This window comes from Diabrotica virgifera, chromosome 5, assembly GCF_917563875.1.
Source record: "Diabrotica virgifera virgifera chromosome 5, PGI_DIABVI_V3a".
NCBI classification, from domain to species: Eukaryota; Metazoa; Arthropoda; class Insecta; order Coleoptera; family Chrysomelidae; genus Diabrotica; species Diabrotica virgifera.
This window is the reverse complement of record NC_065447.1, coordinates 158,263,900-158,281,798: the sequence shown is the minus strand read 5'-3', so window position 1 is coordinate 158,281,798 and position 17,899 is coordinate 158,263,900. Positions and strand designations below refer to the sequence as shown.

General features: G+C 34.1%; 2 protein-coding genes across 2 annotated transcripts in view; one reads left to right on the top strand and one right to left on the bottom strand.

Annotated features, from left to right (window-relative positions):
- The window catches only part of LOC126884531 (uncharacterized), a 267,134-nt gene that overhangs the window by 147,956 nt on the left and 101,279 nt on the right, over positions 1-17,899 (top strand). The window lies entirely within an intron of this gene.
- LOC126884534 (uncharacterized) lies at positions 11,478-13,013 on the bottom strand. Its single transcript, XM_050650491.1, has 2 exons — positions 12,886-13,013; positions 11,478-12,830 (listed from the first exon to the last, which is right to left on the bottom strand). Exon 2 carries the CDS (start codon positions 12,766-12,768, stop codon positions 11,656-11,658), a length of 1,113 nt encoding a protein of 370 aa, XP_050506448.1. The 5' UTR covers positions 12,769-12,830; positions 12,886-13,013; the 3' UTR covers positions 11,478-11,655.

The window sequence follows — 17,899 nt, the reverse complement described above, 5'->3', positions numbered from 1 at the left end:
AAATGACACAAAATTTAGGCATCTGATAAAAAAGTTTATTTGAAGAAAGTGTATTTTTTTGTTCTTCTTAGTGGCGGTACAGGCTCGTTTTTTTAATATTGCATTTAATTACAGAGTAATTTCCACATATTAATATATTTTTCAAATTGGGCTCTGTACCACCATTCTTTATTATATTACAAATACGTGTGCCAAATATCTCGAAAAAATATTCAAAATTACAGCCGCAATCTTGGAACGCGTTTTGGCTACCTGTTGATCGCTACTGTATCACCTTAACTCATGGCTGAAGAATCTTAGGGCATAGTTTGGATGTAGTAACAACGAATTATTTAGAGCCGCACTCTCAAAAGTAAAAATCGCTTTGATAATTGCCAACCTTCGAAGCGGAGACGGCACCTAGAGAAGAATGCGCCACCCAGAGAATTATAATATACTCCATTTAATAATAAAAGGCAAAGGAGACGGAAGAAAAAGGTCAGGTCGAAGAAAGACGCCATGGCTTAGAAACTTAAGAGAGTGGTTTGAGAAACTCCAGCTTCCATTTTCCGAGCTGCCGCCAACAAAATTACTATAGCCAATTTGATAGCCAACACTCGATAATCGAGCACGGCACATGAAGAAGAAGACATGTGTGAATGATTTTATTCCACTTTAAAATTCCTGAAATTCAGTTACTCATCAGTACCAACTAACCAGCATCTAAAAGAATTACTAAGAAGTGTTGTCACCATTTATTCACTAAGGTTTAAAGAATTATCAAAAGAAGTAAAATAAATTTATAATATTTAAATTTAGTACAAATAGATTGTACTTTTATTTACACGTGTTCAACAAATATTCTGTACAAAATTCTGTAAAAAAAATTTTAACACCTCTTTTGCATAACGGCATAACTTTTTAATACGCATTTAATGACGGCTTCTAAAAAATTTCAAATTTCTATCAAAGAATATCAAGGACCTTGGCCACCCCTTTTACAGACGACAATTAGATAAGAATTAATTATTGTTTCATTAGTAGATAGAGATCTAGATCTAGTACTTACCATTGCAATCTAAATCACTTTGAGAATCTGGTTGATGAAAAAATGAAGAAATTTTGGGTATTATCTTCTTCAAAACTTCTTCCTTTTTTTGTTTAATTTTTCTTTTCATCGCTCCACTCAGCTACACTCTTTTTATTTCACTAATTTTTTTCACTTCACAATATTTTCAGAATTTAAAATTTAAACTTTCTGAATCGACTGCACAAATTGAACCTAATAAACCTAATAAACTCTAATAAACCAAACTCAAAAAATAGATTTGAAAACAGATTCAGTTTTTTCAACAACACTTATTATATAAGCCAAGGGTGACTGGACAATGAAAAAATGGGCTAAGGCTAAACAATAAATAGATTAAGTACACGCAAATATACCCAAAACAATACATATACACACTGTTCCAAATCGTCAAGGATTAAGCGATAACAAAAATTGCAATTTGGCCATTTTACAGTGTGTCACCGCCAACGGTAAATGAACCATGAAAAGTACCTAACTTGAAAACAAAAATAAAGCTTCTTTGTTGTTATGGAATAAGGCGGCAAATGGATATACAATATACATATTATGATTTACAATACAATATTATAGATAAAGACTCCATTATACGAAAAGGTCGACATCCAAACAATACACTGTTTCAAAGCGTTTTATTAGGGAAATTGTAGAATATTTTGTTCAATTTTTTCAATGGAAGTTTTGTTTCGACATGCAGCGCCAAGGTCCGGTATAATATGCCGGATATCGTGTAGACATAATACCGAAATATTATTTTAACGATATAGGTACACTTCTCCAAGAAATTAACGCACCACCCATCTTTATTTATACGTCCATGGCACCACCTTAAAAATGGGTCATTTTTAATGTCTCAAATTTCCTAAACCTGTTGTTATTTAAATTTAAGTGATTTTTTTTAATATTTGGTCTTATTCTATTCTTTATAAATATCGCAGTAATAATAGATATTGTTGCTAGACAGGTCAATTTTGTCAGTGTATACCGGGTGTACCAATCAAACTGTGTTTTTTCTCACTCTGTGGAATATTCTAGCATTATGCTAACTTATTATTCTAGCATGCAATAATAGCATACTGAAATTAAAGCCCAACTAAAGCCTCATATTTTCTTAACATTACGTTTTTTTATTCATTCACTTATATTGGATAATAAAATAGTTATGTACTTTTTTAACTATCCATGTTTTTCATCAATACAGAATGTTTTTAAATATAGTCTGTTCGCTAAACTCAGACGCAACTTTCTAGATATTTTAGTCGGTAATTTTGAAAATTTTAGTAAAATTAACAAAAAATAATTACTAAATAGTTAATAATTACTAAATAGTTAGTAATTTTGCAAATTTTTGCAAAATTGGCAAAAAACAAAAAAATTATCGACTAAAATATCTAGCCAGTTGCGTCTGAATTTAGCGAACCGACATAAGTATGGCAAACTTTAATGGGTAATTCTGCACGAAAAACTAATGACAGTTTACTTCATAAACGTTTACTTTATAAATGCTTTGTTTACCAAATAGGGAGGGGTTGAAATTTTTCTTACAAACTGACGATTTATTTATTGCTCTAAAATCGGCTGAAATACGCAAATGAAATTTTGTGGGTTTTAAGAGGTAGTTTTAACTTTAGTTAGTTAGAACATAACAGCGATCACTTTAGATCGTGGGTTCAAACCCCACCCGGTGTCAGTTGTTTAGATATTTATTAATTTGGCTAGTCTTTACTATGGCTATGATATTCAAGCTTAAAATGTACCTCTCTGTTACGTTGTTCTAAGATATGCAATAGGCTAATGGGCAACTGCGAGACTTGCAAGACTCTTGCTGCAAGACCAAGACCAAGACCAAGACTGGGAGCGCAATACCAAGACCAAGACCAAGACCAGGTGTACTGCCGCAAGACCAAGACCAAGACTGTCTAAGTCTCGTCTTGGTCTTGCATTTGGGCAACACTATTTGTGGCTGGTCCCAAATGTGACATTAATCCGAATTTTTCTAATCCCCTTGATTTATTTCTAATGCATACTGAGCATTTTTGGCAGGTTTCTCTAATGTTTTTTGTTAAGTTTTTTGCTGTATAATATGTTCCAATCATATTATGCATTTGTTTCACTCCTATGTGACACAAGTTTCTATGAACGTTTTTTAAAAATTCTCTACTAAAGTCTTCAGTCAAAAGGATTTTTTCTCTTCCTTTTATATTTTTGTAATAAACATTATGTTTATTTATTAATTTATACTTATTTTCCTGTATGTCTCTATTTTTTTCTTGATCTTCCAGTATATCTTGGATAGTTATTGAATTTACAATTTTTAACTGTTCCTCAGTATTTTTATCTGGGCCTAGGACAGGATTTCTGCTAAGGCAATCAGCTTCTAAGTTATGTTTCCCAGGACAATATTTAACATCAAAATCATATTGTGATAAATAATATGTTAGATCTCCTAGTTCCTCATCAGTCCTAGATTTTATATTCATATTTTCTAATGGTTTATGATCAGAAAAAACAGTAAATTTCTTACCAATTAAGTAATGTTGCCAATACCTAACACATTCTTTAATGGCCAAACACTCCAAGTATATGGCCTTTTTTCTTTTTTGAACTTCATTTAATTTTTTTGAAAAATAAGCCACTGGTTTTTCTTCTTTGTTTTCCTGTGGTTGTTTTAATACCCCTGCTACTCCCAATAAGCTGGCATCAGTATAAATATGTATTGGTAGATTTGGATCAAATATAGTTAATACAGGTTGAGTTAACAATATGTTTTTTAATTTGTCAAACGAATTTTGGCATTCTGTAGTCCAAATAAATGGTTGTCCTTTTCTCAACAGGTTGTGTAATGGGTTCAATGTTATTGCAATGTTTGGCACATATTTGTGGTAAAAATTTATCTTTCCTAGAAATTGTCTTACATGTTTTTGTGTTCTAGGTATTGGAAATTCCTTTATTGAAATTAAGTTGTCCTTCAGTGGTCGTACACTATTATTTTGTATTATATTGTAACAAAATAATTATTGACCTACCCTCGTATACCAGCTCCCGTCTCCGGACAGACAGAACACTATCGATGTTTCGAGATACGCCGATGCAGCGCCGATGACGTGCAAGCGGTCACATGGACATAGCTGGAGATATATAGATATTTCTGGAATATCTGTATCGCATATATAAATAGGACATATTTGTAAATAGAGTTAGTCTTAAGCTAAAGTTTGTAAAGTAAACTTGTATAAATAAAAAATAAAGTCGTATATAAATTACGAACCGCTAGTTTTATTGTAATTAGAAGTAATTACAGTAAATAACCGCTACAGTGGTGTTAACGGTGTGGAGTGTAAATAAATGAAAAGTGAAAAAAAGACTTTTGAACTTTATTCGTCGGGAATAATCGGAGTGCGTTAATTGTTCGGTATTCGGAAAGACTTTTAAAAGACATTTTGAAAAGTACGTGTGTGCCGACTAAAGATGTTGCTAGAAGAACTTTCGCTAAAACAGCTCCGTGAACAATTAGAAGAGTACGAGCAAGATGCCAGTGGGTCCAAGAAAGTCCTGAAAGCACGACTCGAGGAGGTCCTCAAGAAGAATGGAGATGACCCAAAGACGTTCCACTTCCAGTCAGCAGAACAAGCGATCTTATCGAAATTCGAAAGTGTTTCTCAAAAGATCGATGAAACGTCTAAGATAAGTCTAAGTCTTTCTCAAAAGATCGATGAAACTTCTAGAAAGAACAACGAAAAACTCGAAGAAGTTAGTAGACAGAACAACGAGAAATTTGAAAGTGTTTCTCAAAAGATCGATGAAACTTCTAGAAAAAGCGACGAGAAATTTGAAAGTGTTTCTCAAGTAATTAAAGACGTTTGTAGACAGAATGACGAGAAATTTGAAGAAGTTTCTAGAACATTCGATAAGATGCAGAAAAGTGTAGAGACCGTAGAAGAAAAGATCAAACAACTAGAGAGCATGATAACCGATACAAAAGTACAACCATCAGTTAATGCAGCAGCGTTAGATCCTGTAGTGAAAGATGAACTACCGAGAGACGAAACGTCGCATAATATGAGATTCAAATTACCACCATTCGATGGAAAGTCCTCTTGGTCCATATATCTTAGACAATTTGAAGCTATTGCGACCGCCAATCATTGGACCGAACAGGAAAAGGCTGTTTCCTTGACTGCTGCTTTACGAGGTGATGCTGCAGATATATTAAGGTCAATTCCCAAGGGTCAAGAAAATTGTTACCAGACCTTGTTCACTCGTCTAGAAAAACGCTATGGAGATGCCCATCTACAACAAGTATACAAAGCACAACTGCGAAGTAGAAGTCAACGAGCAAGTGAGAATCTGCAAGAATTTGAAGCAGATGTGGCTCGTGTGGTGCGGTTGGCTTATCCAGAGGTGCCAGACAGCGTTTTAGAAGAAATTGCAGTAGATACCTTCGTCAATGGGCTGAAAGATAATGAACTACAGAAAGCTTTACGACTAGCAAGACCGAAAGTTTTAGATGAAACACTTGCTATTGCATTGGAACACGAAACGGCTAGTCAAACTTCACGAGGCCATAGAGTAAGAACCATTGAAGAAAGTGACGAACACAACGATGAACGTCTGGAGGAAATTATACGGAGAGTATTAAGTAATCAGATGCCAAAGAGACGCGAGCCTAGATGTTGGAATTGTGGAGACGTAGGCCACATTCGTCGTAATTGTAAGAAGATCGTACAGCCGTCGGAAAACTAGAGCGGGTCGACACCAAGGGGCAACTGCCGACCTCGAGAACTAGAGCCCCCATAGTAACTGTCAACCTTACGTCCTCCGGTGGAATCCACAACTTATACATCGAAGGTCGTATCAGTAATAGATGTAGATCATTTTTGGTGGATACAGGTGCAACGAGAACTATCGCACGTCCAGATGTAGTACGAGACCATAATAAATTATCACCTGCAACAGTAAAGCTTAGAACAGCGACTGGTGAGCTAATTAATACATATGGCGAGGCTAATATGTCAGTATCCATTGGCCAGACCACAGTTGAACATCAAGTATTAATTGCCGAGATCTCCGACGAATTCATATTGGGGATGGACGTACTAAGGAAAGTGGGGGCAATATTGGATGTTCAAAATGGAGTTCTCAAGATCAATGGTGAAGAGTTGCCCTTTCACGACGACAAAGAAGATGTCATCCGCTTACTTACTACATGCGACGTAACCATACCCGGTAATAGTGAGAAAATTCTGATGACCATGCTTGATGGACACTGCCGAGAGGGAAGTTTAAGGATGGTCGAAGATGTGGATAATGTCGAGTTCCTAACGGCGAAAACTTTGGTAAAAGTTCGAGATGCGATCCCTGTAAGAGTTATGAATTTAAGGGAAACTGCTATCAAGTTAAGTAGAGGAGCTTTGATCGGGCAGTGTGTTCCCGTGGCTTCAATTTGCTCTTTGAATACCAATGAGAAATCATCGAAGGCGAAGTATCCAAAGGAGCTTGTTGAGATGATCATTGAAAGATGCCAAGATCTTGATCATGAACGAACGGAAAAAGTGACATCTATGCTGATAGAGTATCAAGATGTTTTTGCTATTGACACGAAGGATAAGGGAAAAACAAGCATAGTAACGCATAAAATAAATACCGGAGACGCTCAGCCAATCAGACAACGGCCTAGACGACTTCCATTTGCGAAAAGAGATGAAGCCGAAGAGATTATCAAGGATATGGACAAACAAGGGGTAATTGAACCATCGAACAGTCCATGGACATCACCAGTAGTTCTGGTAAAGAAGAAAGATGGTTCAACGCTTTTTTGTATCGACTACCGCCAGCTCAATGCGGTAACAAAAAAAGATAGTTATCCTTTGCCCAGAATAGACGATACATTGGATACTCTCTCCGGTTCTCGTTGGTTTTCCACACTCGATTTAAAAAGTGGATATTGGCAAGTAGACATGGAGCCAGCCGATCGGGAGAAAACCGCATTTTCGATAGGATCAGGGCTTTGGCAGTTTACGGCTATGCCGTTTGGTTTATGTAATGCCCCTGCCACATTTGAAAGATTAATGGAGGCAGTTTTAAGAGGTCTAACATGGAAAACATGCCTGGTTTACTTGGATGATGTAATTGTGGTTGGAAGGTCCTTTGATGAACATGCCAAGAATCTAATAGACGTCTTTCAACGATTGAGGGCAGCGAACTTGAAGTTAAGTCCGAAGAAATGTCACATGTTTCGACGAGAAGTTAAGTACTTAGGACATATTGTATCGAGTAATGGTGTAACAGCTGATCCTGAAAAGATTGATGCAATTAAAGATTGGCCAGTACCAAAAGATAAACATGAAATTAGAAGTTTCCTTGGCCTATGTACATATTACCGACGATTTGTCAAAGGATTTGCCAATATCTCCAAGCCCCTAACAAAGTTGACGGAGGAGGGCAAAGAATATACATGGAGTGAGGAGTGTCAAAAAGCTTTCGAACAACTACAAAGGGCTCTGATCAGTGCACCGATATTAAGCTACCCGGGACAGGCAGGAAAATTTGTTTTGGATACCGATGCTAGCAACAGTGCCATAGGAGCTGTTCTCTCACAAATCCAGGATGGACAGGAAAAAGTCATCGCTTATTTCAGCAAAGTCCTGTCGAAACCAGAAAGAAACTATTGCGTTACCAGAAGAGAACTGCTGGGTGTAGTGAAGGCTTGCGAACATTTCCATAAATACTTGTACGGCAGAAAGTTCCTTCTTCGAACAGATCACGCTGCTCTAAAATGGCTCATACAATTCCGTAATCCAGAGGGCCAGATGGCAAGATGGTTAGAACGACTTCAAGAATATGATTATGAGATAGAACACAGGGCCGGAAGAGTTCATTCAAATGCTGATGCCCTTTCGAGACGACCATGTAGTGCAAATTGTAATCACTGTGCCAAATTAGAGGAACGATTTTGCCCCGTGAGACGAACCACCGTCGTTAATGAGCAATGGCAGCCACAACAGTTACAAGAAGCCCAAGAAGACGATCCATGTATAAAAAGAGTATTGGATTGGATGCGTCGAGGTGAGAGACCTAGTTGGCAAAACATTAGTGCATGTAGTCCGGAAGTCAAGGCCTACTGGAGCCAATGGAATTGCCTGATACTAAAAGATGATCTTCTGTACAGAACCTTTGAGAACGGTGATGGTACAGAATCTAAGCTTCAGTTGATTGTACCTAAAAGTAAAGTGTCAGAAGTATTGCGTCAGTTGCATGACGGTACATCAGGTGGACACTTTGGTATTACGAAGACTCTGCAAAAGGTTCGAGAACGGTTCTATTGGGTGAACTGTAAAGATGATGTAAGAAGATGGTGCCGGAAATGTGAACTGTGTGCATCCGGTAATGGTCCAGTTGGTAAAAAGAGAGCACCCATGAGACAGTACAATGTTGGAAGTCCTATGGAAAGAGTAGCAATCGACATTGCAGGTCCATTTCCAGAAACCGATGCTGGAAATAAATACATTCTGGTAGCCATGGACTATTTTACGAAATGGACCGAGGCCTATGCATTACCGAATCAAGAAGCTGCTACCGTTGCAGAGGTACTTGTTAAAGAATTCTTCAGCCGATTTGGTGTTCCCTTGGAGATCCACTCCGACCAAGGGCGAAACTTTGAGTCAGCTCTTTTCCAAAACGTTTGTAAATTGATTGGTGCCAATAAGACCAGAACAACACCCCTGCATCCTCAATCAGATGGAATGGTCGAGAGAATGAACCGAACGATGGGTAAACACTTGTCCAAAGTTGTATCTGAACATCGGCGAGATTGGGACCAACACATTCATTTATTCCTGATGGCCTACCGCTCGGCCGTGAATGAAACTACAGGTCAAACACCAACCTGCCTGATGTTGGGTCGTGAAGTTCGTTTGCCCTGCGACCTAGAGTTTGGCTGCAGACCTTCCGAGGAATATGTTGCAGGCGAAGAATACGTAGACCGCCTGAAGTTACGAATGAACAACATTCATGAACTTGCCCGACAACACATCCAGATAGCCAGTGACAGAATGAAAGATCAATATGATTCTCGCTGCAAGAATGAAAGCTTCGAAGTAGGTGATCTTGTCTGGCTTTATAATCCACAACGTCGTCGAGGCCTGTGTCCTAAACTGCAAAGACAATGGGAAGGTCCGTATGAAGTTAAGAAGAAAATAAATGACGTAATATACAGAATTAAGAAGTTACCAAACGGTAAACCAAAAGTTATTCACATAAATCGTCTTGCACCATATGCTGGCTCAAATGAAACAGAGGAAGCCCGAGTCCTCCAACAGGAGATGAAAGATGCACCACAGCCAAGTTTTAAGGAATTTATGTCAAATTACGCAGAAAGAAAGAGTGCTAGATTCGGCGTGACCACAGAAGTCCAGCAAGATCTGTTTGGTGTTCCAGAAAACGTCTCTCTAGCCCACTGTGTTGCACAAGACCTCGAGATGACTAAAGGAATCTCGTCCGTATTCAATAGAAAGTTCGGCCGCCTGGACGAGTTAAGGAATCAACAACCTAAAATTGGAAGAGTATTGCGATTGGAAGATGGTCCTCGATCTTTGCTGTATATAGTGACCAGGAAGTCTTATACGGACACGCCAAGCTACGAGAACATATGGCGTGCTCTAACTAATTTGAAGAAAATGGTCTGTAATTATGACATCAAAGATTTGGCTTTACCAAAAATTGGCCATGCAGTAGAAAATCTGGATTGGAAGATTGTGAGAAGCATGCTGGAAGTGATCTTCAGAGAAACTGGCGTACGGATTACTGTGTGTTGCATGAACCCGAAGATGTCATACCCTTCAAAGACAGTAGACTGTTACTTCTTTTCTAGGGGTGTATGCAGAGCTGGAGAATCCTGTAGATTCCGCCATCCTGGGCCATCTAGAGTTGCTGATCGGGACGCTCAGATCTTAAGAGGGGAGCAGTGTAACAAAATAATTATTGACCTACCCTCGTATACCAGCTCCCGTCTCCGGACAGACAGAACACTATCGATGTTTCGAGATACGCCGATGCAGCGCCGATGACGTGCAAGCGGTCACATGGACATAGCTGGAGATATATAGATATTTCTGGAATATCTGTATCGCATATATAAATAGGACATATTTGTAAATAGAGTTAGTCTTAAGCTAAAGTTTGTAAAGTAAACTTGTATAAATAAAAAATAAAGTCGTATATAAATTACGAACCGCTAGTTTTATTGTAATTAGAAGTAATTACAGTAAATAACCGCATAACCGCTACAATATGACCCAAGTATTTTACAGATTCCGCAGCAAATGTGCATTTTGTAAGCTTTAATCTGAATCCTTCACTTTTGATAGCTGTAAATAGTTGTGTTAGATGTCTGATATGTTCTGAGAATGATTTTGAAAAAACTAGTATGTCATCTATGTAGCTCACTGCAAAGTCAGCAAGTTTGTGTTTTCTTATTATATTACACATTATTCGCTGAAATATAGCTGGGGATGTTTTCAGCCCAAATGGTAAACAAGTCCACTGAAAATGTCCCTCTTGTGTAACAAATCCTGTTTTGTATCTATCTGTAATACGCATAGGAATTGACCAAAATGCAGAATTGATATCAAGGGTTGAGAAAAATTTACAGTTTCTCGTCTTTTGCATTAAATCTTCAATATGAGGAAATGGTTGTGATTGTGGCACAACAATTTTATTCAGGTCTCTAAAATCAATGCATAATCGTGATTTTGTATTTTCCTCTCTCTTGTAAGCTAATGTAACTGGTGCTGCGAAGGGGCTGTATGATTCTTCGATTAGCTTTTTGTCTAATAGCATTGCAATTTGCTTTTCAATTTCCTTTCTATCCTCAATTGAGTTTCTATATGGCCTTCTGCTGCAATATTTTTCTTCTAATAAATCAATGTGTGCTTCATAATCCTTTACTGTTCCTACATCATACTTATCTTTGGCAAATATGGATTTGTTTTCATTTATTAATTCATCTATTCTTAATTGTTGATAGTGATCTAAATGGTTTACATAAATTTCAAAAATTTGATTTTCAAAGTGTTCATTAAAATTTATTAAATGTTTATTTCCCATTTCATTTGACATATCAGATACCTTTGAATTATCATTTGTTTCCTTAGAAGCAAATATTATTTCTTCATTAATTTCCTTAGAAATTTTAGCATTTGTTTGAAAAGTTTTTTCTATTTCCTTAGAAATAGTATCTATATGTATAGGTGGTTTTTGACTTATTTTCAGGTTTTCATCTTGACATAAATAAAAATTTTTTATACAGTCTAAACCAATTAGAAAATCATAATCAAAATTATCCTTGTCAATCACAAAGACTTCAGTTTCTTTTTCTACGTCAAAAATTTTTATACTTAATTTGACCATTCCATTTGTTTTTTTAAGGCCATTAATAGTTTTTAAATTAGTACCTCTAGGATTAATTAGTCTTTCATTATTTATTTTCAACAATTTTGAATTTATTAATGAGACATTTGAACCTGAATCATATATTCCAAAAATCTCAAAATTGCTATTCAGTACTAATTTTACTTTTATTAATGGCAACACTAGCAGTTTTTTTGATTTTCATTTTGTAGTTCACATTCTATTTCTGAGTTGTTGATAAGTTGAATTTGACTATCTTTGTCATTGTGATTATCTTTTGCCTTATACCAACATGCTGATTCTAAGTGGTAACGTGTTCCTTTTTTAAGCTTTTCACAAATACTGCATATGTGTTTTTGTTCTTTGTATAATCTTTGGCTGGTTTTGTATTGTTTTTCTTCAACTTTTTCTTTAAAATCTAAGAATACTTTCTGTCTTTTACCTTGCTTGTTTACCAAGTATTCATTCTTGTTCAACTCACTAAATAGATGAGTAGTTGAAATCAATGAATATTTATCAAGTTTATTCATTATGTCGTCTGGCAAACCTAATACAATAAGGTTTATTAATGTGTCATTGTCGATTGTTTTATTTACTTCCAATAATAATCTTTCTTTTTTTGTTGCATATTCTATAAGAGAACCACTTTGATATTTGAATGTAAATGCGTATTTGATTTGAGACCAACCTTTCTTTTCATATGCATCACAAAAGTTTGTTTTCCAAATTTTCCAATCTGATTGTACTGTGTATTTAATTATCATGCTACTGTACCAATCTAAACATTGTTTTTCAAGTAAGTATTTTAATGACTCTATTTTCTGTTCATCATCTATGATTTCAAATCGTTCGCACTCTCTCTCAAAGTCTTCCATCCACTGACAAGCATTCGGTATTTTTATAGAAAATTTTTCAATCAAAAAACTTTCAGTTGCTCTGCTTAAATTTTTTATTGATGGTATTTCTTTTTCATAAGTAGCAACTACAGATTGTGTTTTCTCATCTAAATACTGTTCCCCAAATTGTAAATTCTCACCATCATCTAAATATATCTTTCTCATTTCAATATCTAATGGTACCCATAAATTTCTTTTTTGACCTCTTTTTTTCAAAGAATTTTTTACTTTCATAAATACATTAGATTTCGCTAGGTATGTATGTTTATTTACCTGCTTGAATTCTTCTGGGAGCTCAAAAACACGTCCATCTGGAGTTTCAATTGCTGTTATACATATTTCATTCGTTTTTCCATCTGCGGATCCCTGTATTGTAAACTGGAACTTTAATTTCTCCATTTTTTTGACTAGTAATGTCGTTTTGTAATGATATTTATAGGAATAAGGACAGCTGTGTTGCTCTAGAATAAAGTATTTTATTAAAACATGTTTTAATACAACATTTACAATATTTACCTAGAATAAAGAAACGACATTTAATGTCAATATTCCCAATCTATGATTATTTCTACAAATAAGTGAAAATAAAAGTTTCATAAATGCTTGACATTTCATAAATGACGACGTCTGTCAATCCAATCTCTTCTCAGCTAGTGACGGTTCGGCAGGCCAGGAGTGTGTTCCGAATTTCTAACGTTGGCTGACTGCGTTCCAATTTGAAATTCCAATTTGAGATGACATCTTGGAGCACAGCAATATTAAAATGATGAAAGTATAATACAGTCGGAAAAATGAAAGAATACCCATGAACGAACATATAAAACACGCTGTATTTTCCTGTCACCGTGTCACAAAGAAAATTGTCCAACGCAAGTACATGTAATAATAATTCTTACATGTATTTGCGCTGGACAATTTCTTGTGTGACACGGCGACAGGAAAATACAGCGTGTTTTATATGTTCGTTCATGGGTATTCTTTCATTTTTCCTACTGTATGTAGTTTCATTACATATAAGCGATTGAAAATTTTGAAAATTGCGAAATCGGCCATTTTTAACCCTAAATCGGACATTCATCTAAAAATTTCAAAGTTGCCAAGGTAGGTAGATATTCTTTAAACATTGATTGATGAAATCCCGAAGAGTTTTTTGCAATACAATATCGGAAACCCCTTTGTTTTTTAATTGCTAATCAAGCGGGCGCGACACTGTAGTATAAGTGAGGACGTATGAGTTGGCATAAATTAATTATCTCGAGAATGGGCAAATTTCAAGAGAAATCCTCAGACAGGTCGATTTTTATTTTTAAATTATTACTTTTTGGCATATATAATACTAGTGACGTCATCCATCTGAGCGTGATGACGTAATCGATGATTTTTTTAAATGAGAGTAGGGGCTGTGTGATAGCTCATTTGAAAGGCTATTTAATTCTCTATTTAGTAATATAAACATTAATATAATTATTTATACAGGGTGTACAAAAAAATTGTTCTTCTATTTGTCTTTAATCAAAGTTAATTTAATAAAAAAAAATTTTTGTACACCCTGTATAAATAATTGTGTTAATGTTTATATTAGTGAATAGAGAATTAAATAAACTTTCAAATGAGCTATCACACAACCCCTACTCTCATTTAAAAAAATCATCGATTACGTCATCACGCTCAGATAGATGACGTAACTAGTATTATATATATGCCAAAAAGTCCTAATTTAAAAATAAAAGTCGACCTGTCTGAGGATTTCTCTTGAAATTTGCCCATTCTCGAGATAATGAATTTATGCCAACTCAAACGTCCTCACTCATACTACAGTGTCGCGCCCGCTTGAGTAGAAATTAAAAAACAAAGGGGTTTCCAAAATTGTATTGCAAAAAACTCTTTGGGATTTCATCAATCAATGTTTAAAGAATATCTATCCACCTTGGCAACTTTGAACTTTTTAGATAAATGTCCGATTTAGGATCAAAAATGGCCGATTTCGCAATTTTCAAAATTTTCAATCGCTTATATAACAAAAACTATTAACTTAAGAGAAAAATCACCAAAGACCTTTTCTGTTTGGAATGATTCAAAAAACCTAAAAAAATTTGCTCGATGCAAAAAAATAATTTTAGGAAAAACCCCTAATTTTCCCCTCGCCTGGCAAGGTCTTATGCTCTTCAGAATCGCATGCCATTGTACACATTTCTTCTAAATGACTTACTCAAACACATACTTAAATTTAAACCTTACAGGAGAAAGTTTATTTTACCCCTAAACTATGCACTTTTCGATTCACGTGGTAGATACACGTGCACGGCTGATGCCTGTAAGGTCATGGTTTTTAGCCTTGGTGTGCTATGAATTATCACTAGACAAATTTCTAGCCTTACAGGACGACCGTTAGTCGGAGGGTTCACTAGCTCTTAGACTATAAGCCATTTCCACAAAAATTAAAATATTATATTATAGTAATAATTCCTATGTCTATGCCTAAGCCTTACACCACTATGTGGTAAAAAGGTTTTTTTTTGAAAATATATAATAATTTCTAATAATATAATATAAAGAGTTTCTTTATTTTACCATAATAATTAATGATCTTAAAATTTTTAACTAGTTTCGAATGCATATTTTTGGAAAAAAAATTATTTAAAATAATCTGAACTTTTCAAATGTTCGTAAATTTCATTTTCTTTTGATAATAACTCTTGATATACATAAAAAATGATACAGAACCAAGTTTTAGTTTTTTAACAAAAATTTTTTTTTATTTTTGTAGAATAAACACTAACCGAGACAGAAACGTTTAAAAAAACGCGAGAACCATGTAGTCGAGACCCTTTAACCGTTTATCATAAAAATATAAGGGTTTTAAAAGATTAAATTTAATACAATTTTGTAGCAGTTGTTATTACTTGATTACTTTTCAAGTCGTTTTTACACTAATCTGATATCATAAAAATTAACGGAGTTATTGTAAAAAAAAGAATGTGTGTGTACTTTGTACGCACGTAAGAAGGTATACATCTACAGTAGAACGTCGATAATCCGGACGTCAAAAATCCGGACCGTCAATAATCCGGATTTGTATTTAGCAAAAATATCTGATTCTTTTAAAATCAATTAAGAACTTCGTTGCGAAAAACGAACCTCTACCGCAGTTCAAAAATATTTTACACATTTTTTTAAAAGCCCAAATAGTGTCTGATGTTTTTACTGTACACATGGTGCTATTAAAAATTAATTACAATACAGTGTTTATAGGCTATTGATTATGTACTATAGAAAGGAACTACAACGTTAACGGGGTTTTATTACTTCATATGGTCAATGAATCTCTATATATGAAAAAACCGCGGAGTGCTACCATTTAAAGGGGTGCGTTTTTGAGAAATGGGTGAATTAGTCCCTGGGCACAGGTTACATTAGGGTGAGTTCTATGCACTTGTGGTATAAACACGTCTACATAAAAATTGTACCTGGTTAAATTTCCTATCTAAATATAACTTTTTAAAGTCAAAGATACTTTTTTTTACAAAAATATATTCAAAAGAAAAAGCCCAAAGAAACCCAAAAGAAAGAAATTTTGTTTTTTGTCCCATAACTTTTGTCCACGGGGATATAGGTATAGACATTGCTTCACAGAAAAAAAACTTACATATTTTCTCTTTAAAATGATGCTTAGTAGAGGTCGTTAGGATTTACAGTTTTCGCAATATGATTTTTCAAAATTCGCCACTCACAGCAATTTTGGGCAATTTTCCTTGTTATTTCGCAAATATTTTTCTGTAACTTTTTTCTACGCAACTTTAGGCATATGCAATGGTACATGTAAGAGGAATAGAAATCAATTACCTTTAAAATGTTCTACTGTATAATGCTGTACGACTTCTTTTAAAGAGGTTATCTTTTTCAAGATTTTATACTTTTAACAAGTTTTTATATTTTTTACGATTATTTTTTAAATTTCCCATTATAACTTTTTTTCTTCTACATTTAGGTATATATTATATAATAAAAAAGAAAGCTTATTTATTCTGTTTACTTTAAAATGGTGTTTTATAAAAAATTCTAGGATTATTTTTGAATAAGATATGCTTTTTCAAAATGTAATAAGTACTTGCAACGATTTTTGATTTTAGGATTATTTTTTAAATTTCTCCTTATAACTTTTTTATGTGATTGTGTGTTATGATTGAATCTTATTTTTTATAGGTAATACTTTGGATCCACTTGACTCGGCCGGGCAAACTTCAAAATATGGATTAATTCCAATATTTACTGTCAAAGCTCCTGCACCACAAGCTTTGCTTGAAAAAATAGCATGTAAATGTACTACCAAAGGATGTACAAAAAACTGCGGTTGTAGGAAGATAGGAATTAGTTTTTCAATATTCTGCAAAGGGTGCATGTGCATGGGTACTAATTGTGGGACTCTAAGATAACTGAGGTGTCAGAGGAAGATATTGAAGCTAATGCTAACGAAGAGATGGACTTTGATTTTGAAATTTTTTAAATGTCAACGTTTAAATAATTTTAACTAAATTGATGTTTTCTAAGACTAATGTTTATGTAATTTTTGTAAAAGAAATAATTTTAAATAATACAGGTAAAAAAATATCAAAGAATCACTCGGTTTCCATTATTTAAATATAGATGATACACCATTTTAAAGAACAGAAAGTAAGCCCTCTTTATTCAGCAATCTATAGTATATTCATGTACAAGAAAAAAAAAGTTATAATGAGAAATTTAAAAAATAATCCTAAAATCAAAAATCGTTGCAAGTACTTATTACATTTTGAAAAATAATATCTTATTCAAAAATAATCCTCGAATTTTTTGTAATACAAAATTTTAAAGTAAACAAAATAAGCTTTTTTATTATATAATATAATATATACCTAAATGTAGAAGAAAAAAAGTTATAATGAGAAATTTCAAAAATAATCGTAAAAAATGTAAAAAATAATATTTTTTTATAGTAGGTATTATATATTATATAATATAATATTATATTATATATACTATATATAATATAATATTATATAATATACAATATATCATACAATAATATAATTTTATTTTTATATTATATTATAAAAAAAAGTCGTACAACGTTAGACAGTAGACCATTTTAAAGCTAATTGATTTCTATTTCTATTACGTGTACCATTTCATATACCTAAAGTTACGTGGAAAAAAGTTACAGAACAATATTTGCGAAATTACAAGGAAAATTGCCCAAAATTGCTGTGAGTGGCGAACTTTGAAAAATCATATTTCGAAAACTATAAATCCTAATTACCTCTACTACACAACATTTTAAACAAGAAATATGTAGATTTTTTTTCTGTAAAGCAATGTCTATACCTATATCCTCGTGGACAAAAGTTATGGGACAAAAAACAAAATTTCTTTCTTTTGGGTTTTTTTGTGCTTTTTCTTTTGAATATATTTTTGTAAAAAAAAGTATCATTGACTTTAAAAAGTATCATTGACTTTAAAAAGCGATATTTAGATAGGAAATTTAACCAGAAAC

Excerpts from the sequence above, each read along its gene's own strand:
- LOC126884534 (XM_050650491.1), bottom strand. The coding sequence starts at position 12,768 with ATGGAGAAATTAAAGTTCCAGTTTACAATACAGGGATCCGCAGATGGA.